This window comes from Fusarium vanettenii (assembly GCF_000151355.1).
Source record: "Fusarium vanettenii 77-13-4 chromosome 13 genomic scaffold NECHAsca_47_chr13_1_0, whole genome shotgun sequence".
Taxonomy (NCBI): Eukaryota; Fungi; Ascomycota; class Sordariomycetes; order Hypocreales; family Nectriaceae; genus Fusarium; species Fusarium vanettenii.
In genome coordinates, this window is record NW_003315841.1 from 214,075 (window position 1) to 238,476 (window position 24,402).

Here is a 24,402-nt window from a genome sequence, read left to right on the forward strand (position 1 = left end):
GCACATAATTTTCCCGTCAAAAAGCCTCCACTCTTTTTCCTACTAGGTGAGTTGTCAATGCTTCTCAGGGGCGTCAACATGGGAACGACTCCCGTCGCTGTTGTAGGATGGCCTGCAAATCATCCCGTTGATTGTTTAGTAACACATTTTTTTCACGTGTCGTGGGTTTCAGATTTAGTTAAGAAACTCTTGGATATCCTAGCTCGCGAAAGAGCACATAACGAGGCAATCGTTCAAGGGACCACGTTGTTCCTCCATGTGACGATCGTGGGGTTTCCAAGGCATAAACCGGCCAAGTCAACTATGCCCGTTCAACATACATCCCCGCCTGCTTCTTATAGGTGGGCCATTGTGGTTCTACTTGTTCTACCATTCCCGACCCCCTGGCCGCCTGTTATTCTTGACATGGGTCATGGCACTCCAGTAGTCTCGACAGTGTACCTCTGGGCGAGAATGATGGCGAATGAACAAAACACAACGCATGGCGCATTTGCACACATTGAGTGAGGAATAAGAAGGACCAACGAACTTTCTAGAGGTTTCCACTCTGTTTGCCCGGCCTTGTTCACTCCTTATGGTAGAGGTTGTTTGAATCCTTGGCAGGGTACTTTCCGTGCAAACTCTAAGCAACAGGCGCGGACCCGGTGACGTAAAACTTCCGAGTATCATGAGCGTTGATTAGATGACTAAAAAGGCCAACCCATATACTTTTCGTCTTCCTCTCAGCTACTGCCGTATAAATACTGTGACACAAGTCTTCCGTGGCGGTCAGATCACTCTCTCCAACTCGACACATCTATCCACTGCTTGGTGTTTGAGCAAACAATTCACTCTATTCTTTCGATTACGACACAATGGCCGACGCTATCACCATGAAGCAGTGGGTCGTCCGTTCCGACAAGCATGATCTCGACGGTATGGTCTTTGTCGACGCCCCCATTCCACAAGTTGGAGAAAATGACGTTCTCGTCAAGCTGCACAGCGCTGCCTTGAACTACAGAGATGTTGCCATTCCAAAGGTTTGTTAGCTGGCCAGCATGCCAGTCTGATGAAAAGGCGGCAACTCACCGCTGACGTGATGATAGGGGAAATTTCTCTTCCCATACCAGCTACCTATCGTGCCGGCATCTGACGGTGCCGGGGAGGTGATTGAAGTGGGCTCGCGAGTCACCAAATGGAAGAAGGGCGACCGAGTTGTCACGCTTTTCAATCAAGGTCACCAGTACGGAGCTGTTGATCCTGTTGTTGCAGCAACTGGCCTAGGTGGTACGATTGATGGTACCCTGCGCCAGTATGGGGTGTTCAGCGAGAATGGCGTTGTACGAGCTCCCGGCAACCTCAACTTTGCCGAGGCGAGCACGCTTACGGGTGCGCCCCTGACGAGCTGGAATGCACTCTATGGTCTTCGGCCGCTCAGGGCCGGAGAAACCGTCCTGGTTCAAGGAACGGGAGGAGTCAGCATCTCGGCGTTGCAGGTGAGTGCTATCTTCCAATGTCGCTTCGAAGTGACCTTTGGCTTATGATTAAAAGCTTGCCAAAGCGGGTGGGGCAAAGGTGATCGCAACCACGTCTGCTTCCGAAAAGGCGGAGAAACTAAAGGCACTCGGCGCCGACCATGTGATCAACTACAGGGAGAATCCCGAATGGAGTGCAATAGCACGAAGGTTGACTCATAACGAGTCTGGTGTTGATCATATCCTCGAAGTCGGCGGCTATGGGACTCTCGCGCAGAGTTTGAAGGCGATCAAGTACGAGGGCATCATTACCCTGATCGGCTTCTTGGGCGGCGGCTCAGGTGAAGCCCCCCCTTCTGCTTTGGAAACCTTGTCAAGCATGTGCACCATTCGTGCTATCTATGTTGGTTCGAAAGAACAAATGGAGAAAATGGTTGCCGCATATGAAAACAACGACATTCACCCTGTTGTCGACTCCAAGTCGCTCTCTCTTGAGCAGGCAAAAGAGGCATTTGAATACTTGGTGAGTGAGGCGATAAAGGTTCTAATCTGAACCCATAACTAATATGCAGTAGGGAGCACAGAAGCATATTGGGAAGGTTTGCGTGCAGATCGAATAGAAAAAGCATTCAGGGCTTCGCGATGGGTTCTCTTTGCAATGGTTGGTGCTATTTCAAGCGACACTACAGCCTCAATATTGTTTTCAGCTCTTGGCCACCCGACCCGCCATGTATCTTCCACATGCTGGCCGACATCTCGTCATCACTGCTGCCTTTGTCGAGGAATGTGAGAAGTTCTAGGCAACATGGCCAGGGCATCATGCAGAATACCCCAAAAAGTGGCTAGATATAGGTGTCTAAATGGCTAATGACGTTGCTCAATGCCCCAATCATGCAAGTGTCTCAGAAGATGACCTAGCCAGGTGTAAACAAGAATCGGAAGCGAGAGCTAACTGTTAACCAGACTCGTGAACGCGAGTCTCACAACCGAAAGGTACCGGAGAGAATGTTGTTCAGTTGGTCACCTTACTTCATGCAGCAGTGAGGGGAGCCGATAATGCTGCTGCTCTTCGTACATAGGTCCTAACCCTAACCCGAAATGCACCACCAATCTCCGGCGACGTCTTAAGAGCCCCTAAACGATGCCCGGTTTACCGGAGTTATCGGCTCCGCACGAATCTCGCCATCGCTGCCAATGACTTCGAGTATGTTCTTCATGGCATTCAACTCAAAGTTGATCCGCGTTGTGATGGCAGCGCCTCCGTTATGACATGTCATGGTCACGTTATCCATCGCGGCCAGTACCTTTGACACCTGTGGCTCATGGTAGTGAACGTCGATACCAGCAGCAGAGATCTTGCCGCTCTCAAGTGCCGCAATTAAGGCGTCTTCGTTGACAACTTGTCCACGCGCAGTATTAACGAGACGTGCACCGTCCTTCATGGCCGCAAAAGCCTTGTCATTGATGAGGTCCTGGGTGTGCGCGTTGAGCGGTGTGTGGAGAGTGACACAATCCGCGACTCCGAGAAGCTCATGCAACGTAGCATGGTAGGTAGATTGAAGCTCCTGCTCAACCTCGGGCGGTGCGCGTACGACGTCATAATAATGAATCTCCATACCCAGTGCGGCTCGTGCCTTGTGTGCTAGCAATCTACTGATGTTTCCTAGTCCCACGATGCCCAAGATGTGACCACGTGGGTTGAACGATATACTTCCAACTAGCTTGTGTGTAGCAGCAAAGTCATCTGGATTGCAGGTACGGGCGCCCTTTTGTGATCGCCAAAAGTTTCGAAAGACGGACAGGATCATGAACAGAGCTGTGTCGGAGACAGCCTCGTCACTGCAACCAGCGCCGTTTGCATACCAGATGCCGCGTCGACCGAGTGCGTCGACGTCAGCCCAGTTGAAGCCTGCGCCAGCAGATGCGAAGATGCGAACTGACGGTGGGAGGAGACCAATGAGTTCATCGTCCCATTGGCCCATCTCACCTCCCGTCTGAAAATGGGGTCGAAAGATGGCCGAGAAATTACCATATCTAGAGAAGGGAGTCAGGGATGGTTCTCCTCAGGATGGGTTCACGTCTCACTTCTTTTCTTTTAGCGCCTTGATAAATGATGCTCGGTCGGGCTCTTCATTGGCCACGACCTGGAATCTCTCGGTAAATACGTCTTGGAAAAACTTGTGGTTATACTTGATATCCTCTCCAAGACGGAGCACAATGGGTTTCTTTGAAGTCATGGTAAAAGTAGTAACCTAATGATCAATGATACTTATCACAGCGGTTGTGAATCAGGTTAAATAGATGGTTAACCCCGCAACAACAAACACCTATCAAAATCAACATGCACAGAGATTGGGATCCACACTGATGCCGCATCTTGGGCCGGTCATCTGGCCGTAGCGTCGGTTTTCGACCCGAAGAGGGCGGTGGCCGGGAATAAGAAATTTCCATCAGACAATCAGAGTGTTCGAGCATCGATAAAGGCTATAGGGATCTCGGGATTACCAAGGCCACGGAAGACGTCGAAGAAGAGGTAGAGCTTTGCAAACTGCAAGTGAAACAAAGCTCCGTTACGAGGACAAGTTCCAAAGTTTTCCTGGTGGTCTGATGTCAAGAGAGCATGTGAGAGTCTTGCCAGTTCAATATCAGTCGTTGAGTCTCACCTGAGAACATGCTCGTCCAAGGACCAACCCATTGATCTAGTTGATGCGAAAAGCTGTTGATGTGGTTATACTCGACATTGTCTGGTGACCCCAAGTTACTCAATTTTGTGCCATGATATACCGACTCGATTGGAACTTTGGGCAAATCTCGCTCAGTTCTGGGGAGAGTTTAGCCTGGGGGAAAGGGACACTGTCCTGTGTCTCATGGTCACTTGGAGCAACTGGATTTTCTGAAGCCTCTCTTACTGGGAGCTCTTTACTGCTCCTAGGGTAGGTCCCTCTTGAGAGTGGGTCTCCCTTCGCGCAGCCACCAATCGGACAGTTGACCGTCCTAAATGCTTCCTTGAATATCACCATCGGCTCATTTATCCTCTTCTCCAAGTAACCGCCAGACTCGCACCAACGCGTGAATGACATTAGGACCCAATAACCCCCGCTTCACCAGCGAAGAGGCCTTGCGGCATTGATGCCGGCGCTAATAACTCAGGTAGTGACCAACGGGTTGAAGCCGGCTATGCCCTCACGGGACAGCGGCATAATGGTAGGATAGGGGACCTGTTTCCTGTCGAGGCTCATCCAAAGTTCGGCACCAAAGAGTCCAGAATTCGACGTAAATTAAAACATACTTCTTTGTCGTTTTCTGGCTATGTCTTATAGGTAGAGTAAGTAAGAGAATAAGTCCAAATATGAAGCATTTCTGGCCAGAGTACTAACACGATCGCGCCCCTGGGGGGCTTGAGCTGCAGCTTGTTATCTTCTGGTGTGAGCTAGCTATCTTCTGGTGTCACTCGCCCAGTTGGGGTGAAGATTGACACACTGGTGTAGCCGGACATCGTTCCGACGTAGCAGTGTGTAAGTCAGAGACCAATGGGTTCCTGCCACCCTTTCCCCGGGTTTTCCCCAGGTTACCCCGCATAACTAGGTAGGCACGAGAAAGGAGCATATAAGTATAGCATTTGAAGCCACCTGGGTCCCAGCCGCCCACTTCATCACATCCCCCTTCAAACATCTCCCCTCAACACGGCCCCTCATATATCTCCCATTCTGTTACTTCTCCCACCTTACTTTTCAAGATGTTCAAGGCTGTGGCCGAGTTCTTGAAGCCAAAAGCGGCTAAAAGGATGCATTTTATGCATCTCAAAAACAACACCCACCCAACATGGTACAAGGATCCGGGTCTCCGCAAGAATGTCTGGCACTGCGTGGGCTTCTATTTCGCTGTATTCTACTTGGGATACGACGCTTCTTTAATGAATGCGTTGCAGGCGATCCCCGAGTGGGAGGAATACTTCAATTATCCCTCGGGGAACACGCTCGGCCTCATATCTGCGAGTTTGTTCCTCCCTGCTATCGTTACACCCTTTGCAGCTTCTTGGATAAACGGCCTCTGGGGTAGAAAGTGGTGCTTGGCCATTGGATCTATCCTCCTGATCCTCGGTGCCTTCCTCAATGCCTTTGCCAAGAACATTGGTACCTTCATCGGTGGGAGGGTAGTTATTGGAGCAAGCGGGCCTTTTGGGAAGATAACAGGCATTGCACTGCTTCAGGAACTCGCCCATCCTCGTCTTCGGCCGTACGTTGCCACAGCTTACTACAGCAACTACTACGTAGGCCAGATTGTTGCCGCCTGGTTCGGCTATGGAGCCCTATCCTGGCCGTCAACCGAGTGGAGATGGCGAGCACCTTGTTTGTTTCAGGCCTTTGCCCCAGCAGTTGTTCTGATCCATCTTCTCTTCGTTCCTGAGAGTCCACGATGGCTGGTCGACCACGACCGGTCCGAAGAAGCACTCAAGGTTCTTGCCGACGAACACGCCAACGGTGACATCAACGATGAGTTGGTCAGATACGAGTACGATGAAATTTGCCGCGCTCTACAACTTGAGAAGGAAAACAACAACGCCAAGTATACCGACTTCCTCAAGACCCCTGGTAACAGGCGGCGGCTGCTTGTTCTAGTCACTATGGGCACAGGCTCCAACTGGGTTGGCAATGGCATCATTGCCTACTACCTCTCGCCGGCACTCAAGCTTGTGGGAATTACGTCATCAAGCGCCATTGCTGGCATCAATGGTGGTATGGCAATTTGGTCTCTTCTCTGGGCCTACGCAGGAGCCATGAGTGCAGAGCGCGTCGGTCGCCGCACGCTCTGGATCACGGGAACCGCTGGAATGTGCGCTGCTTACGCTGTTATCACCGGTCTCAGCGGTTCCTTTGCCGAAAACCCCTCCCACAGCGTGGGTATCGCCGTTGTTCCCATGATGTACATCTTCAAGACCTTCTACTGCATTAGTTGGTCACCGCTGCCGTTTGCATATGGCGCTGAGATTCTGCCTTATAATCTGAGACTCAAGGGTCTCAGCATCGAACTCAGTGTTCAAAGTGTTGCGCTGGCTTTTAACCAATGGGTCAACCCTGTGGCCCTTGAAGCCATTGCGTGGAAGTAGTAAGTTTGCATCCACTCACCACTTGACATTGTCACTAACACCCAACAGCTACATCGTCTACATTGCCGTCATTGCCATGTATCTGGTACTTATCTTGTTCTTTTTCCCCGAAACTAGGTAAGTCTTGTTCCATCCCTTGCTTCCTGGCGCATAGTTAACACCATCTCTAAGAAACATGACCATCGAGGAAGTGTCTATTCTTTTCGACACTGGGCGAAAGGGTGACGCCGCCGCAGCAACTCGCAAGTTCATTAATGATAAGTCGGAGAAGGAAAGAGAAATCCTTGGAGACGATGACGACGTTGAGAAAGGACCGACTATATCTAAGATTGAGCGGATCTAGATTGTATATCTTATGAGATCTTTCAATTCCACTGCCTATTTTTCATAAGGTTAATTCGTCATGGGGCAGCAGGGCTCTACCCGCATCATGAACACTGCCTTCTACAGCATCTTCGGCATGGGTGCCAGAGGTGACGGGGCTTCGTGTCCTGCATAGAAGCCTGCAAATCGAGCTGGATCTCTGAATTGAGGGTCGTCTACGTCAAATGAAACCGCAACCAACGAGGAAACAACGTTTCCATTAATTTGGAGTAATAGGCTGGTGTTAGGGTTTAGTAGCCTAGGCCCGTTGATGTTTGACGTGCGTGTTAGCCTATGTGGTAATTCCCCAAACAAAGGATCAAATACTCATGCGATTGATTGTACAATAAAGTAATTTTTGTTCTTTAATGCTCTCCTCATGATCCAACTGCCCTAGCACCTCATCCCATTCCTCATAGGTGCCCTTGGCTGTAGCGCCCCTTAATGGCAGCCGGCCACCTGACAGATGACCGAAGCCTAAAACCTGAAAGATGGCTTCGCGAATGCCGAGTACACCATTCCCGAGGATGAACTCCTGCTAACCCTGACCTGAAATGCACAATTGAGTTGAGGTAATCTCTTCCTCACTATTTAATGCTATAGCAGCTACTACAAAACTACATTAAGGTACGGATAAAGAAGTTAAATGCCATCCAGTTTTCTATCCCCGGCTTATAACTACCACTGAGCCTCTCTCCTGACTCCTTCTTTACTAGTTCATGTAGGTTAGGTAGCTCAAGCAAATCGAACGATGTCGCCTGGGAGGTGACAAAGATCTTAACAATGTCCATGCAAGGCCCACAAGGCGAGAGGTACCTTCATCTTGATCTTTCCCGTGTAAACCCCTGTACATTTCCCTGTTTGGATGTCCTTTGCGTCGCCTTTTAGTGGGATAGGGATATAACTGCCGCCGGAGATATTCTTAATTCGGCCACAGGGGCCCAAGTCGTAGATCTGAGCATAATTAACGGTGCGGCCTACGTTCTTGATAACCACTTGCAGAGGACTCCCATTCCGTGCCTCTATCTGCTCCCCAGGCCCAAAGGATCGATCATCCTGCCGCATATGAATTTGAAATTCCTCCTGAAATGCAGTTGAAGGAGCCTCATTGATCAGGTTCTTCACCATTCTGAACCGCGCCAGATGTTCCAGAGTGTCACAAATAGTTTCAACTTCCGCCTCGCCCCGCTGCACCTGTGCGATATTGAACCCATCCTGCAATGAGTTATCCAGAAACTCGTATTCATTGTTGGCGCCTAGGGTGACTTGAACTGCCCAAACTGCTTGAGATTGGCTGACAGAAACGTGAAGGCCGAAAGACCTATCCTCCAATGCCTTGATTATAGCATCATGGCAAGGAAGGTCTGGCGCCAGGTGAAAGCAGAAGTTGGCCAGGTGAAACGATGTGAGCGGATTGGCGACCCATCCAGTCTGAACATTGTGTGAGACGTCACAAAGTCCCATGTCAGACGTGAGAGGCTCAGCTAGTACGATCTCCGCCACACAGGCCCCCTTCCCAGTGCTATCATTCATCGTGGTTGAGGGAGCCAAGGTAAACAAGTCGTCTTTGTGGAGGCCATGGGCTCGACCTGCCAGAAGCTCAATCTTTCCAGCACGATTCATAACACACACTGACTTTATCCCATCTTCTTGATTAGCCTTGCCAAAGAAACCTTGTTCGCCGTTCTAGTAAGAAACAGGAGTCTGGGGCACGCACTGTTGTTGAAACGTAGCGCATATATGGCGATAGATGTGTTTGTGTCTTCAGGTCAACCCGTGCTCTGACAGAGACTTTGATAGGAAATATGATAAAACCCTGTACGGCCTTTCCTTGCCAAACACATCAGAGCCCCTCTTGGCGACTTCTCGTGGGCCACACGTAGCGAGAATGGTGTGTCGATCAGGATCCATGAGCTAATTGTCCCGCATGGACACGTCACGGTCTCCCGAACGCGTTGCTTTATCCGTGGGATCAACGGCAGGATCTTGTGGATATCTCGATGGGTCAAAATTACCGGGGAAGTCATTGGGAGAGATCGTACATCGTCACCCATGTTGCTGTTGCGATACACACTCGCCAAAAAACAGCAGTCAAGGACAAGAGTGACGACCAGGTCTTTGAAAGTCATAGCTTTGAGGAGACTACCCAATTTCGGACCGCGAAGAAACATGTCGGGACTTTGATCCCCTTTGAGGAGAACCAGTGCCAAGTCTCCGGTTGACTTATTCGACAAGTCTCAGCAGGGCTTCATCCTAGTACCATGGCCAGAGTAGTGTATGTAAACAAATTCTCCGGACTTTGCTTTGCATGTGACTCTCTCAAAAGCCAATGCCACGTTGTATTGATCATTGTTATCGCTGGATGTACTGCGGCCCAAAAGCGGCTTGGGGGCAACAGGGCACGGTTTTGCCCTCTCACATATGGTAGGTTTGGAACATTTGCTCTACAATAAAGGGGCAAGATGATTATTCGTCTATATCTAGACTGTTGATTCAAGGACGGCTCATCTAGCTTCGAGCCTCACCAGTCTGAACCCGTCATCATGGCGCTTTGGTTGGGGTGGCAGTCTTACATTTCGAAACTCGGGCCAATTCCGGGTTAGCTTCTCTTCTACCCAAGACTCGAGCTGTTGAATTGCGCTGTCCGCTATGGGTGCTGGCGGGATGGGCTCGTCAAAACATGAACGATATGCTGTCTCGTCTCCTGCCAAGCATCCCGTGGCGGCCACCCAGTTCTGCAAGCTCGCAATGTCTTTTTCGTCAGCCGATTGTAAGCTGAAGGCTCGAGCTGTTCTTGCAGCAAATTGGTCTACTCTCGGTTAGTTGAAGCCCCGACTTCTTTTATATCTCTCTCCCACCGTTGTCTGCCAGGGCTGTCTCGATCTCAGAGAGAGTCGACAATCGGCTCTTGTTTCCATCTATTCGGCTTCTTCCCAGAAACAAAAGTGTTTCTTCCTCTCGATCAATTTGTTCCAGTCGCTGTTCGAGGTCCGTCAGTTTGTCCTGCTACAGGGGGAGAAGCCGAGCTCGAAGTTAATCGAAACGGCGGCATATAAACCAGGTGCATCCTGAGTCTCCAAACATGACCGTTTCAGACGTCGGGGATACGACCAAAAGGCCTCCATCATGCTGCTTCGTATTGTATGCGTGCCTACAGGATGGATGATTGATAGTTGGGGATCTCCGGCAGTTAAGGCAACATGTCTGTCCGGGGCCTTATTGCGCTCTTGATTCCCCGCTGGAGGGTGGCCCTGATCCCTGCACAGCCCCATGACAGGGCAGTGCGGCGTTCGGATGTAGAGAGGCTTTGGGAATGTAAGTGGAGGCTTATCAAGACTCTTGCACAATGGCCAATTGATAAATACTTTCACCCACCCATCCTCGGCCTAGATCATCAACACCCCAGCACGCATCCCTACACAGCGCAACCACCCGTTGTACCCATCCTTGCCGCTAATCATCATCGTTAACCCCTAAGCCGAGTCATGTCGGAGGTCGAGGATTTCACCGATGCTAGCGATGAGGCCATTCGAGAGGCAAGACGAAGGCTCAAAGACGATACTGATGACCCAACTACTCAAGCCTGTCGATTACAAGAACTTGCAAGTCTCTTAGTCAGCCAGAGTTACCTCGTTCTGGAGAACATCGTGAGATCATCCTGTTGAGCCACTTGCGTCTTCAGGACTGGGAGGAAAATCCTCTCACAGTGGTCGACTTGATCCCAATGAACCTCCGAGAGCAAAACCCATTTCTAGCCTACCTTAGAGCCTGCGGAACTAGCCAGATGGAAGAAGCGAAGCATCTCGACGAAAGCGTGCATCTGATCAGCGCGTGCCAGGTGGCCGGATTTCATCACGTGGTCGGCACGTTGTCCAAGGTAAATGACGAGACTTGTGTGGACATTGCGAGAATCACGTATGGGACAGGGGCAAGAACGATTCGGTTAGCGAGGGGTTGCACCAGTGGGCTCCTTATGTTCACTATGGCTGTTGATTATAAATGAAAGAATTTTATGAAAATATCCCCATCTCATTTAGCAATCCAACAGATGTTCGTCACAGCTTGACTCTTTAAAATCGATTCTATCTCAGACATTGCCGATTTATTAATAGAGCTATAACTAAAATTTGAGTTACTATGGAAGAAGATTAAAGACAGAAAGAATAAACATAGCCCCAACAACGAAAGCATTAAAGCTCTGCCGGTGTGCGCTGCTACTAACAACTGTAGGGTCTTGAGTGGTTTCCGGTTGAGAAGAACCAGGTCCTGTGGCACCACTAGTAACAGCGCCAGCAACTCCCAAGGTTGACTTACCGCTTGGCTGAGCCGTTGAATCCTTTGTATGAAGAGTTGAAGGCCTTGCGCTGTCGTCATTGGTGGGCTGTTGTCCACCATTGAGTCCCTGGCTGCTTCCATCATGTGCAGGCGCAGAACTTTGCAACGCCCCCGTAGAAGACCGAGGAGGTTCTCCTGTGGAAATCGAGGCATAGACCTTGGAGTCAGCTGGTCGGATAGGCATAGCCGACCTGGTGGAATCGCTGTCCCATCCGTGCGACGAGACCTCCGCCAACTGTGTGCTGGGACCTTCTTCACTTCCCACAGTAGTCGCGTGAAGAATATCAATTGTTTTGGATGACTCTTGACAGTAGGAGATACCCCCAGGACATCTGGTGACTGTGACAGGCGTCGACTTGGAGGTGGTTGGGGCGCTCAATCCATCACTCCTGTCGGGATGTTTCGTCTCTGAAGCAATCCAAGAGATGCCGTCGGTCGACGAAAGGGGGCAAACTGTCGTACTGATGGCGACAATCTCGGTAGTGATGATCATCGTGTAGTCGGACGTGGGGCAGTTCCTGACACTTGAGGGACATGCCGTAATAGTGACAATGTTGGTGGCAAAGATGGTCGACGTTGTCAAGTGTTGGGCTCTGGTACTGGAAGTGTCGGTTGGGATGGAGGACATGCTTGAAAGGGGCTCTGTACGGGTCCGAACACCTGAGCTTGATTCAGACAGTGTGAAATCCAGAGATGAAGAAGAAATGCTTGAAGACTTGGAAGATGTGGAGCCGTTCGATTCGGTCGAAGACTGCCTTGTGCTTGTGTCGAGAGATGTGCTCGTCTCTACTGTTGTCGAGGTCGGAATGGCTGTTGTATAGGACGAAGAATCTGGGTCCCCCGTAACAGATAAAGTGGCACTCTGAGAGGTTGTCTTGATAGAAGAGCTCTCGGATGTGTTGCTGACGCTGGTGGATGTTCCCTCAGCACTTGATTCCGATTCTGTGCTTGGCTCCAAGGTAGTTGTCGACTCAGAGATACTTGTCGATTCTGAAGACCAGGTAGGAGAGGTACTGGACTCTGAAGTAGAACCAATGGGATTCAAAGCAGTACTTGAATCAGGAGTGGCAGTGCTAAGTTCAGAGGTAGTATGACTCGATTCAGAGATAGCAGTGCTTGGCTCAGAGTTGCTAGCACTAGATTCGAAAGAAGCACTTGACTCGAAGGTGGAGGTACTGACATCCCACGTAGTACTTGGTTCAGAAGTGGTAGTGTCGGATTCCGTAATGATGCTCAAGTCCGAAGACGTAGAGCTCCATTCAGGTACAAGGCTACTCGTCGATATAGAGTTGGTGAATGTAGAATCTGTCGACCCTTCACTATCCCAAGAAACGGAAGTGGTCTGAGATGTCGTCATGTCCTCTGTCGACGTGATGACCTCACTGGTGGCGGTATCTGTGCTGGTAGTGGATGCATCCAATGTCGTGATGGAGCTGATGAATGAAGCCGCCGACGTAGTTTCAGCGGAAGATTCTGCGGTTGAGCCTGTGGCGCTACCAGTGGTGGTTGTAGGCGTATCAGAAGTGGCCGATGAGAGCTCAGCAGTGGCACAAGGATCCGGAAGATCATCAGCCTTGAATGTCAGAGCTGTGCAGCCGTCCACGATAGCTGGGCCGTGGCGCACAAGACCTGTGTCGAGTTCGCAGATGTAGAACTTGTCCTTCTCGCCAGACACACAGCTCAGTGTACCCTCAGTGGTGGCGCGGCATTCAAGACGTGACCATGCTCCCGTGATGCGTGATGCAGGATACATGTACACCAAGCTGTTGGTGTTGGTGTGGACTGCGGCAAAGATATCGGCGCCGGTGGTCTGAGACTTGGACTGGAGATGACCGTTCTCTGTAAGCGCCCAGCTCAGAGGCGACTGCTCACCACGGAGATCAACGGCCAGGAAGTCTGAATAGAGATAAAGCTTGTGGCCGTCCTCAACATTTCCAACATATACCGTCAGAGACACTGGACGAGCAGCACCGGCCGTGCATACAGGTGCCTCGGAACTAGTCGTAGCATCCGAGGTGGCGCTGCTCGCAACAGTGGTAGAGCTTGCGACCTCAGAGGTTGTCGTGTCCGTGGGCTTGATGTCTCGTTTGACAGTGAACCACGGTGAAAGCGCGTACTGCCAGTCGTCGAGGTTGTTCATGTCTCCAAAGGTACGGACTGCTCGGCCAAGGAGCCGATACTCGCCATCAGGGATCGAGGAGCCGTTGGCAAAGTATCCCTGAGATGCCACATAGAACGCACCAGAGACCCGAGGATAGTTTACCAGGGGGAAGTTGATAATCTCATTACTGAGACCACTGGGCCGAGTCCGAACCGAGCCAATCCAGTTGTTCTTGCCAGCAACAGGGGGATAGACCCAGTCACTGGGCTCCCAATCCCTGGTCACATACTGTCAGAGTAAGTCAGCTGCAGGTTCTCAACGAGTTAGAAACCCAAATCTTACGTCAAAGCCAATCTCTCGAGTGGACCACAGGATGTTGAAATAGGGCTGGAACACATCCGAGTCGTGCTCCAACGAGTACTCGTGGCCCTCTTCCATCAAACCACCATATCCACTAAGCCACATAGGAACCCCTCGATGCATTTCCCAGGTGTCGCTTCCGTATATACTTCCTTTGATACCTGTTATACATTATGGTCAGTAACCCCAAGATGCTGACGGGGTGGCTCAGGTGCCGACTTACCCATATAGGTGACAGAAACAACCTCGCCGTTCGAGCCCCCGAAAAGGATGCGGCCGCCGTAGACAGGGAGATAACTGGCGCTAACGCTCGCTGGCTCGACAAACTCAAGGCGGAGAGTAGCAGATTCGCCGGCACCGAGGGTGAAGGTATCATCAGAGAGCGAAACTGTGGCCACTTCACCCTCGTCACTGGAGTACGAAGGCTCATTGGAGACCCAGGCATCCCCGTTTCCTTTGGTGTGTATGGTGATACCCGCCTCATGAGTCACCTTGTATGTGACGGTCTCGTCGTTGGAGTTGGTGAGAACTACTTCGTGAGAGGGTTTGAAGTGAACCGTGTCGTTGAGGTTCAAGTTTGCTGGACTGACAGAGGTGCCAGACAGAATGACAGAGGCAGCATCAACGATTCCTGCCCCCTGTCTGACAATAGACGCAGGGTTGCTGGTTCCATCGTTGTGTTGGACCAGTCTTCCACTCGCGATGATACGCTCGACAGCCGTCTGGGCAGCTTTAGGGCCCAGAGCAGAGCGTCCACCGCGGGAACCGAAGAAGAGAGCACCGACTCCCGCAATATATGGGCTTGCCATACTAGTGCCCGAGTAGGTTGCCCATGATCCCGAAGACACCGGCCAGGTAGACAGGATGGAGCCACCAGGGGCCGAGATTTCAGGCTTCATCCTGGCATCAAGAGTGGGTCCCCAGGAGCTGAAATCATTGATTCTTCCACCTGCAAAGCCAGACCGAGGTATAGAAATGGCCTGGTTGTTGTGAATGAATTCAAATGTGACATCGTAGCCACCCTCAACCTGGCTCATGATCCAGTCACCGTCTTCGTACAGGATGACAGCAGCTGTGTTGAAGAGACTGTCAGTCGCATCACTTCTAAGGCCAGTTCTCCAAACTCACAATTCTGAGGTTGATCGTCTCTGTAAACGGCGCGATCTGGGCGTTCCCAGTCCCCCGACTCTGTCTGGATATACAGGACGCTGTTGGTCTTGCCGATGACATTCGAGTCCTGGATTTGCCATCCGCATGTTCCCTTGCTATGATTTTCATTCATTAGTGCCTATAACACCCATCTTAGGATAATGGTTCACTTACGGAATGACCATTACAGAGTCTTTGGGCCCAGTGGGCTGGTCCCAGGTACATGCAGTTTGCTCTCGAACGTCGGGACGAGTGAAAGCCGCGAAAGTGCCGTTCAAGTTGAACTGCTTCAAGGTGTCGCTGAGATAGGGCTGTGTTGTTCACATGATTGTTAGTTACTGTCAATGCCGGCAAGATATGTGACTCACAATCTCTCGGGTCTCTCCGCTAGAAGAAGTCGCTGTGAACTGATATGCAACCCAATCCTCGGCTTGAACACTGCCAACTGCAAGACTTCCAACGCCGTTGCCGCCACTACTCGTGTAGAAGGGGCCCGTGGCGCCACTGTTACCGGCAGCAAAAACGACCAGAACCCCAGCTGCTGCAATCGTCGACGCGATAAGGGCTGTTGGACTGTCCGGAAACCCCCTGTTTGAACCAAGAGACGCATTGATCACATCAGCACCGTCTTCGTATGCTTTGATAAACGCAGCCACGATGGTATCCTCGTAGGTGCCATCACCACAGCCAAACACCTTGTAAGCACGAAGACGGGCTTTGGGTGCCACGCCGGGGAGGTAGGAGTCCCCACTCGCCGCAATTCCAGCAACGTGAGTTCCATGGCCCAGGCAGTCCATGGGGTCATCGTCGGGCTTGTATTCACCCCCAGCCACATAGTCATCACCGACAAGATCATAGCCTGCCTCGACCCGGTAGCCTGGACCAAATCCTCCACCGAAAGCGGGATGGGTATAGTCAATGCCTGAATCAACGATTGCGATGACAACATCTTCGCCGAAGTGACCAGCCTGGTGCATGGCAGCCACATTGGTGTCGTTGTGAACACTCCAAGCAGGGTACTTAAGTCGCGAATCGGGGTCAGCAACAGCAGCAGACCCTTCAACCGGCAGGTGAAAGAATGCTGCGGGCCAAATCTTGGCAACCTCTGGAAGAGCTTCAATCTCGGCAAGGGTGTTGTTGGTGGCGTTCTTTACGTCGAACGAGACTCCTTGAAAGATTTCCGAGTCAAAGACGAGTGATGGAGTGACATCTTGGCCCGAGTCTTGCAGAACCGAATAGAATTCGGACGCGCCCTATATGACATAGCTGTTGGTAAAGGTCTTCTCTATTACGCGAGACTACTGGAAGAGACATACAGCATCAGCTTCATCTCTCTTGAACTTGGCAGAACCGGAAAACTCGACAATGAATCTAGTGGTGTCGATGGATAAGGGGCTGGGAGTGCCCAACGAGGTATCAACGTCGTCACCAAGAGCGAGGTCGGAAAGGAAGAGGAGGGGAGCCAAAAAGAAGAACGACCTGATGAATGCCATCTTGACACGTCCCACACCGAGGTGATGCCGATGGGAGGGTGTAGAGAATGAACGGCCGAAGAAGGATCGTGGGACGTAGAGAAAGGGTTGGGATGAGGGTTCCGATGAAACGTACCGAGCTTGATGCTACTTTTTATAGAGACGCAGCAAAATGGGACGGACCCTCCGGCTTCTACAAGCAGCAAGAAAATGCAATGAACATGATCAGATAAGATCTTTTCGATAAGATTAGATGTGAGTGGGTGGTCCAAGCTAAAGCAAGTGCCGTAATTTAACATCCCTGTAGTTGGCTGCAGTGGAAATCACGATTCCTTCAATCAGATGTTCGGACCCATCCAAGAAGCAAAGGATCGGGGCTTAGCCGGCCTTTTGACTGTCATTTTCATCCCGACATTGATAACCTTACTTCTCTAGTCCGCCTCTCTGCAGGAACACGAACCTGCCAAGACGAACTACGCAGCTGGACACCACGTGGTGGCCAGTCAAAGCTCTGTTGCGTGGTCCGAACTCGGCTCAACACCCCCCACAACCCGATGCGTGATGCCAGGGCCTCCCAGAAAAGAGTTACACTCGGATATTGGAATAGCGACAAGGGGTTGTTGGGGATGCGGTGGCTCTAGTGCAGAAAATCCCGCGTCTTGTCCGCTACGAGCTTGCTATACACCGAGATTCCGAGACGGTTATCCGGTGGGATGTGGCTCTTCATCACAGTCTTGAAGACTAAAACCATCAATTGCTGTGATTGACATGGGCCAGTTGTGATCCCATGCATGACTGTGTAGAATGGTTTCATTCTGACTACCACCTGCCCAAGTTGGGAATGCTTATCAGCATGTTGCAGGAATTACCTCGAGCCAGAAGCAGAAGAGTTGCGCAATTTACTTGGTACCACGAGACTTTAGCATCGGCTGCCAAGGAGCTCCTGAGCCGCAAGAGGATATCTTTCCGAAGGGTCGTAGGTTTAGTGGGCTAGATCCTTGCTTATCAGATGTCAGGGGGGTTGATGGAACTCACTGCAAAGGTCTGGTTGGTTTGTCAATCAACATCACATCAGGGCCTGGTCCGTTGACGATGGTACATGGTCAACGAGGTTACTGTGAGGGACATTTTGTGCGATATCGGTGCTTCCTCACCCTGTTGAGGGATGGCCAAAATTGCCGCCAAGCCATTAGCAATAAGCAATGAAGCGTTGCAACGCTCGCCCCGATCCGACAGTGTTAGTTCAGGACATTGGATAAAGCTCGGAAGAGCTCGTGAGGACATCTCGCTTAGGGGATGTATAGCCGTCCTCAAAGCAGTCAGTCGATGATCATACTCGCAGCCCCTGTGTCGACCTACGGCGGAATTCCGGAATTATTTGGACAACGATTGACTCATGTTTGATCCTCTTTTTCTCTTGGCATCAATGATGTCTCCGTCGGGTACAGCCGCAAAGAACATCATGATCATCAACACATCCCAGCATTAAAGTCTGGTGCTCTGAAACACCAAATCATTGATCTCTCTAGCAGGGTTTTGACATCTCAAACATGCATACTGCTGGCAGCCGAGATTTTCGTGAGGGCTAGTACCAGAAATGGGCCGGAGGGGATAACGATAAGCAGGGGGGTAGAAAGGAAAAGTTCACAGAGTACATGGGTGGTTTGAACTGGGCAGAACTATGTGGTGCTAAATTGACTTTGTATTGGTCACTTAGCCCATCCGCCGCTGTAACCCTGCTTGGAGGGTGTGGGTAAGTGTTTGGTGTCCGAGGCAGAAATTCGTGAGAACTTCTCTATCTATCTCCGACAAAGACTTGCCTGCCTACTTGGTAAGAAGCAAATCTTTAGAAATAGCAGCAAGTTCTCAGGTAAAAAAGCATAGCAAGGCCATCAGCCTTGTTGTTGCACTAGATGTAAGCTAGATACGAGCCGCCATGGAAGTGCCATCAAGTACTATGTAGCTAACTCCCCGACATCCTGAAGTGATCTCTGTGAAAATCAACGGCTTGGAAATTCAGCGCCAGGCGCCCAGTTTCAATCTTGTCTGACAAACAAAGCATGACTTCTACAGCTCATTCGCGAGATAGACATCATGCTTCGTTTTCTCCGTTTCATGCTCTGCAGCAACACAATCCGGTTGTCTTTCATCTTTCTTCTATTGCCTCACGTTCCAATCAAATAAGCAAGCTTTTTCTCAGACAAGATTACCAGCCTGGGGTTTCAAGGAGTAATAATCGCCCTCAGATTCTGCCTCGACGAACCTTTCATGTTGACCTTGATACTGATTCAGATAACGACCGTCGTGCAAAATAAAGCTCCAAGTCATCCCCCACTATGCTTTGATGTCTGGTTCGTCCGGTAGAGTACCGTAGCTTCCCAGGCAGGTGTGCGTTAGAGAGCGTGGCCAACGAATTCAACAATTAATGAATGCTATGCACCACTTTGTTCGAGCATCATTGATGAAGCAGCTACAATGCGAGGCTCTCCCAGCATCGAATGAAATATGATACGAAACACTGCCCTTTAAACCCGCCAACGAAACTCTCACATGTTCTCAATTTCTTTCAATCAGCCGCACTCCGCCAGTTCTAACATGGACATGATATGAAGAAGCTCAGCTTACCTGTACATTAGCCATACTATTCTGTAGAAATAATGAGCCATATTCCTGCATTTGAGGACCCGAGTCTCGTAACACTACCCACCTTGATTTTGGGTTACCAGAAATGCAATTGGATTGTGTCTGGTAGAGTGGCGTGTGGTGCATCGCGTGTTTGGCATGATGCAATGCAGATAACGACATGGCAGCGATTGAACAATAAGATGGGAATTGGCTTGTCCGTAGCAATCACTTGTCGACCTTGTTGTCAAAGGCTGAATTGCAAGCCAACTCTTTGTCTTAATCGTCTTCAAGGGCGAACTTCATGTTGAACCTACCCTGTACCTACATCGCGCACTGATGAAATGAGATGACAGCCACAGAAAATGCTGAGCCACACAGCGCCACAGCAGTTGGCGGGGCGACAAATCACAACAACCATCACCCGCTCTGTCTTGGAGGCAAGGTAATGTCACATTAACAATCGCTTCAAAAAGGGATGACACGACACAATCGGCAACTGCCAGCCTATGACGCGGTTCACCAAGTGTCAGAAACAGAATGTACGCGACTGAAGCCGCCGTTGCTAGCTGGCTCTCATCCATTACCGACTTGAAAGACAATCCCCTCCCTTTCCCTTCCGAATCCACCAACGAGACGAAGCAAAGCCGACCGCGCAAGCGACGGAGGCTCAACACTGGCTCCCATAAGCTTCCATCGCCGCCAGCCTCAGAGACGACGAGAATCGAGTCAGCCATGGCCCCGACATCCCCTCAGAAGCGACAGAGAGATCCCAACGACGACGGCACCGACTCGGCACATATCCATAAGGCTAGCTAATCTACTAGAAGGGAACATGTCGAGTCCGCCGGGGATATTCAGGGCGTGTAGCTAAAGGCATCTGCTTGGTGCTGTACGATGAGTAAACTCATGGCTAGGGCTTGTCATTGTCCCAGGCCTACTCGACAGAGTTCTTCACATCCTGCTTTGCATTGCTCTCCAACTCCCCCTCTGTAATAGGCTTCACTCCATAATAGACTTGCGTGATATCAACAAGCTGGTCACGGGGGACACCCTTGAAGCGCTGGTCGATCTGTTCCAGTGTGAGACCGCGTGTCTCCATGTAGGTGAAGAAGATGACGATGGCAACAAAAATATTCCAGACAGTGCCCACGATATAAAACCTGCACGCTGTTAGTCTTGCTGACTCGGCCTGTGACATAGATTGTAGGACAATTCTCACCTCCATCCAATGCCGCTCAGACCGATGGGGATCACGTATTGGTTGAAGAAGCCAGCTGACGAAGTAAACACGCTATAGATACTGTAGTCAATCTCATTAGTGACATGTCCAGTAGAGCGAGGAAGCAGAAACCTACCCCATGCCCTTGGCTCTGATGGTAAAGTTGAGGATCTCGGCGCAGTAAGAGAACGACAAGGGCGTCCATGTAGACGAGTATCCGATCTGGAAGAGGTACACCATGGCAATGATTCCATTGCGGCCGAGAGAATTGTCCGTCTCCCGCGCAGTCAGGCCGGCCATGGTGGCGAGAACGGCGGCACAGAAGGTAGTGCCGGCCACCAGCATGGGAACTCTACCGACGCGATCGATGAAGCAGATACCAACCAGAGCAGAGAGGAAGGCGACGCAGTTTTGACTGACGTTGATGGCGAACTGTTCTTTCTCCGATGTGATGCCCGCCAGGTCGAGGACGCTGCCCAGGTAAAAGGTGATGATACTGGAGCCGATGGTCTGCTCGAATACGCCCAGGGTCATGAGAATGAAGCCCCGGTAGAGGTTTTCCTTGGCCCCGATGAAAGCCTTCCACCAGGCCCTGTAAGACTCGAACTGGTTCTCCTGCTCAAACGTAATCGTCTCCTTGATCTCCCTGAACTGCGAAGTGACCAAGGGATGCGACTCGTCTCCCCTTCCGTGGAACCTGGCGAGAACGCCAAGGCCTTCTTGCTCCCGGCCGTTGGCGATCAGCCATCGAGGAGACTCTGGGATAAAGAAGAGGCAGAGGATACAGGAAAGGGCCGGGCCGGCCATGCAGATGCAGATGAGACGCCACGACCAAGATCCCGCAATGCTGCGAGCTCCATAGCCGACAGCGGAGGAAATAATGGCACCGAGAAGCCAGCACGCCCAGTACAGGCCGGCGACGAAACCTCGACGCGTGGGTGGCGCAAGCTCGACCAGGTAGGTCGGCACGGACGCGATGTCCACTGACTTTGCGATACCTACGATGATGCGTCCGATGAAGAGCTGTGCCTTGGTAGTCGCCGTGGAATGCAAGATGCAGGACACGAGCACGAGGCAGGAGGATATGAGGATACCCATCTTGCGGCCATACTTGTCTACCAGGGCACCGACGAAGAACCCGGTGACGATGGAGCCAAGGTTCTGAGCCGCAGTCAACAGGCCTTTGAGGTTTGTGTCTATGTCAAACTGCGTCTGGAACTCGGACTGCATGCAACGGGTTAGAATGGAGAAGACACAAGGAGGGAAACACAAACCAGGATATTAAGGGAGGACATCATGCTTGCGTCGTATCCGATGGTTGCACAGTTCAGCGCTGCGACGAGGCAGATGAGCGCCATCATCTTGCTGATGGCGAACATGGTGGCGGCGTTGAGAGGGCGAGGATGTATGTGACTGAGATGTCTCTCCGCAAGCAGTCTACAGTCCCACGTTCTGTCTGCCAGTGGAGTTTTGATGTCTGGTCCACCAATGGATCAGGCTTGGCTTCTTATAGTCCCGATCCCCGCGTTGCGAGGCTATAACATGCGATTCATGACCTCGCTAGCGAGCCAAGGGTCTTATCGGCTAAGATATCGGGGGTGATATCGATGGGGCCGGTATATTATCCTGGTATACTGACTGTTCCCTAGGTTATCCGAAGAGAGATCGGCGAGTCCGCCTAGATCCCTCTCCCGCCTCTCTCAACGATCCGACTCTGAGGGAGCATAGAAAGGGGTTGTGAGGCCTGTTCTGGGGAGGCTAGAGTTCGGATATCTATCCTATCAAAACACAGCCAATATCTAACAAGGCGGGGGCGGTGAATCCGATGCGGGTTAGGCCACACCAATCGAATTGGGCTTATTCTATCGGCATCTCCGCCCCTTGCCGATCCTTCGTGAAGTAGGCTTGGCCTTGTCGCTTGGTATATTAACCTGATCTAGGCAAGATAACAGTGATGCCTCATCTGCCACGCTATCTTCCCGTGACTTGTCCAGACCTACGCCAGGTTAATCCTGCCCATCATCCGTTCGCAGCACAGCGTGACAATCGATAACAATGCCTGGAAGAGTTAGCAACTGGCCAGCCTGGAGCGAGTTCCTAACACCTCCCCAAACCGTCTCCGAGGACACATTCGCCCCCTCTGCCACAGCCAAGGGTGAGGTGATTGCGCAGTATGGGCAAGATGCGCTGCGACAGGGCTGGCTGAGGGCTTGCAAGGATCTCGAGACCGTCACCGAGAGGCTGGCAAGTCTTGGTAGTGATGCCATCCCTGTCCTGGAGCTGGCGGACATCTCCCGCGAGGGCTTGTCGGATGAGCAGCGTTTCATCTTGAAATCCAGCGGCTGCTGCGTGATCCGGGGCGTTCTCAGTGAAGAGGAGGCAACTGACCAGTACCAGGACCTCAAGGCCTTTCTCACAAACAACGAGGGTGCCATCCCGGGCTGGCCGTCAGAGTCTCGTGTCATAATCAACGTCTACAACTCCCCGACCCAGGTGGCAATCCGCACTCATCCCAATCACATCCTAGTCCAAAGGGCCCTCAACTCTCTCTACCATGACAAGTCGGGCGAGACATCACCCGAGCCCCTGAGCTACACCGATGCAGCCCGGATCCGGCCTCCAGGGCAGAGCTTTCTGGGACTTGGACCGCACATCGACGCCGGCAGTCTATGCCGTTGGGCGGATCCGCAGTATCGCAAAGTTTACGGCGAAATCCTCTCGGGCCATCCGGAGCTGCATGATCCATATGATCTCGACGTCCGCAAGAACGCTGACCAGTTCTTGTTCAAGGCCCAGGCGCACTCTGTCGTCTTCCGCTCGTTCCAAGGCTGGACGGCGTTGACTCAGACGTCCGCAACAAAGGGTACCCTGCTACTCTATCCAGAGGTCAAGGTAACCGTGGCCTATCTCATACTGAGGCCTTTCTTCGCTCCTCCACCGAATCCAGAAGACGTGATGGATGCCGAGAAATGGACTTTTGATCCGGATTCCAACTGGTTTCCAGGTACCATCAAGGAACAAAGCCAGCGGCTAAGCCCAAGCTCACATCCACACCTACGCTTGAAGGAATGTCTTTCGTATATTCCGGACATGAAGCCAGGCGACACTGTCTGGTGGCATACTGATGTAGGGAATTATCAGGCTGTGTGGAATGAAGAAGCTAATACTGCCCAGATGTGCCATGCCGTGGATCCCGACCAACTCGGTGATCAAGATGCCAGCGTGGTCTACATAGCCTCGTGCCCAACTACTCCGATTAACAAGCGCTACATCAAAGAACAGCTCGAAGCTGCCCTCGCCGGCCGGTCACCCCCAGACTGTACGAGTGTAGAGACGGACGAGTCCAAGCTCAAGGGATATGCCGGCTTCTCCCAAGTGTCTGAAGAAGGAAAATCTGTTCTGGGATTTGGGCTGATTTGAAGGATGGATATCCGGTGCTCCCTTTTCCTGGGGGCCAGCTTGATGAGAGTGCCAAGTTGGTTAGAAGCAGTAGCAATGTAGATCATTATCTTACTGACGTTGACCTGGGTCTTTCCCCAAAGCAACTCTGCATTAGGCTCCCATGACCCAATGTGCTCTCCATCTTCTTCATATGCAACCATGCGTCTTGACTTCTCAACGAGAAAGATAGCACCCATTTGCCTTGAGTTGGTTCCGGGAGAATAGCAGATGGCAATAGAGACGGCATCGGGCAAGCAGAGCCTAACGACGAACTCTACGAAGCAGTCGGGGTAATGCAGCCTTCCATGAGGGCGCCATGCTGCATGCCACCTATATTGCACCTTGCCATTCGTCTTACTTAACTGCAATTTTGAAGACGTACCCTATCTACTCAACGTGCAATCAACACGCTTTCAAGAAGGTCATTAAAGCGTGCAACATCGTCTCTTTCTCATTCCCCGCTGTTGAAAGTACAAAGCGCGAGATAGCGAACTCCTGTCCGCCTACGCCATGCACCAGACAATATAACTACAAAGAGAGCGGTTATCAATAAACGACGGAAACAGCTGGTTGGCCATGCCTACTCAGTGGTTCAAGGGGTTGGCTCTATTGTGGAAAAGAAAGTGTGCCATGCTTGTCGAGACAGGCCCCACACATTCAACAGCATGTGCACTTCTTATCACGAGGCGAAGGTATTGTCTGCAGTTCAGTTCACTTGCCAAATTATTGTCATGGAAGTCAATTAGGTCTACTTTAGGGGCTGGATTTGGTGGTAC

General features: G+C 51.3%; 8 protein-coding genes across 8 annotated transcripts; 4 read left to right on the forward strand and 4 right to left on the reverse strand.

The window, feature by feature from the left end:
* Positions 1 to 872: 872 nt before the first annotated feature.
* Positions 873 to 2,074, forward strand: NECHADRAFT_97906 (uncharacterized protein; the record flags this gene model as incomplete). Its single annotated transcript, XM_003041344.1, has 4 exons — positions 873 to 1,019; positions 1,086 to 1,475; positions 1,531 to 1,977; positions 2,030 to 2,074. The coding sequence occupies 4 exons, from the start codon at positions 873 to 875 to the stop codon at positions 2,072 to 2,074; spliced, it is 1,029 nt and encodes a 342-aa protein (XP_003041390.1).
* A 504-nt stretch (positions 2,075 to 2,578) lies between these two features.
* Positions 2,579 to 3,691, reverse strand: NECHADRAFT_97907 (uncharacterized protein; the record flags this gene model as incomplete). The annotated part of the gene is made up of 3 exons (XM_003041387.1): positions 2,579 to 2,620; positions 2,654 to 3,488; positions 3,540 to 3,691. The coding sequence occupies 3 exons, from the start codon at positions 3,689 to 3,691 to the stop codon at positions 2,579 to 2,581; spliced, it is 1,029 nt and encodes a 342-aa protein (XP_003041433.1).
* A 1,556-nt stretch (positions 3,692 to 5,247) lies between these two features.
* NECHADRAFT_54362 (uncharacterized protein) lies at positions 5,248 to 6,904 on the forward strand (the record flags this gene model as incomplete). The annotated part of the gene is made up of 3 exons (XM_003041345.1): positions 5,248 to 6,560; positions 6,610 to 6,678; positions 6,733 to 6,904. 3 exons carry the CDS (start codon positions 5,248 to 5,250, stop codon positions 6,902 to 6,904), a joined length of 1,554 nt encoding a protein of 517 aa, XP_003041391.1.
* A 729-nt stretch (positions 6,905 to 7,633) lies between these two features.
* NECHADRAFT_87992 (uncharacterized protein) lies at positions 7,634 to 8,457 on the reverse strand (the record flags this gene model as incomplete). Its single annotated transcript, XM_003041388.1, has 2 exons — positions 7,634 to 7,636; positions 7,741 to 8,457. The coding sequence occupies 2 exons, from the start codon at positions 8,455 to 8,457 to the stop codon at positions 7,634 to 7,636; spliced, it is 720 nt and encodes a 239-aa protein (XP_003041434.1).
* Positions 8,458 to 10,124: 1,667 nt separating this feature from the next.
* NECHADRAFT_87993 (uncharacterized protein) lies at positions 10,125 to 10,927 on the forward strand (the record flags this gene model as incomplete). Its single annotated transcript, XM_003041346.1, has 3 exons — positions 10,125 to 10,239; positions 10,408 to 10,571; positions 10,607 to 10,927. 3 exons carry the CDS (start codon positions 10,125 to 10,127, stop codon positions 10,925 to 10,927), a joined length of 600 nt encoding a protein of 199 aa, XP_003041392.1.
* Positions 10,928 to 13,345: 2,418 nt separating this feature from the next.
* On the reverse strand, positions 13,346 to 16,059 carry NECHADRAFT_764 (uncharacterized protein; the record flags this gene model as incomplete). Its single annotated transcript, XM_003041389.1, has 6 exons — positions 13,346 to 13,637; positions 13,692 to 13,868; positions 13,940 to 14,836; positions 14,908 to 14,985; positions 15,044 to 15,180; positions 15,238 to 16,059. Coding segments are annotated over 6 exons (2,403 nt in total), but the record flags the coding sequence as incomplete, so codon positions are not given.
* Positions 16,060 to 19,900: 3,841 nt separating this feature from the next.
* NECHADRAFT_54342 (uncharacterized protein) lies at positions 19,901 to 21,543 on the reverse strand (the record flags this gene model as incomplete). The annotated part of the gene is made up of 4 exons (XM_003041390.1): positions 19,901 to 20,126; positions 20,186 to 20,266; positions 20,322 to 21,409; positions 21,460 to 21,543. The coding sequence occupies 4 exons, from the start codon at positions 21,541 to 21,543 to the stop codon at positions 19,901 to 19,903; spliced, it is 1,479 nt and encodes a 492-aa protein (XP_003041436.1).
* Positions 21,544 to 22,240: 697 nt separating this feature from the next.
* NECHADRAFT_87996 (uncharacterized protein) lies at positions 22,241 to 23,605 on the forward strand (the record flags this gene model as incomplete). Its single annotated transcript, XM_003041347.1, has 1 exon — positions 22,241 to 23,605. The coding sequence occupies one exon, from the start codon at positions 22,241 to 22,243 to the stop codon at positions 23,603 to 23,605; it is 1,365 nt and encodes a 454-aa protein (XP_003041393.1).
* Between the last annotated feature and the right edge of the window lie 797 nt (positions 23,606 to 24,402).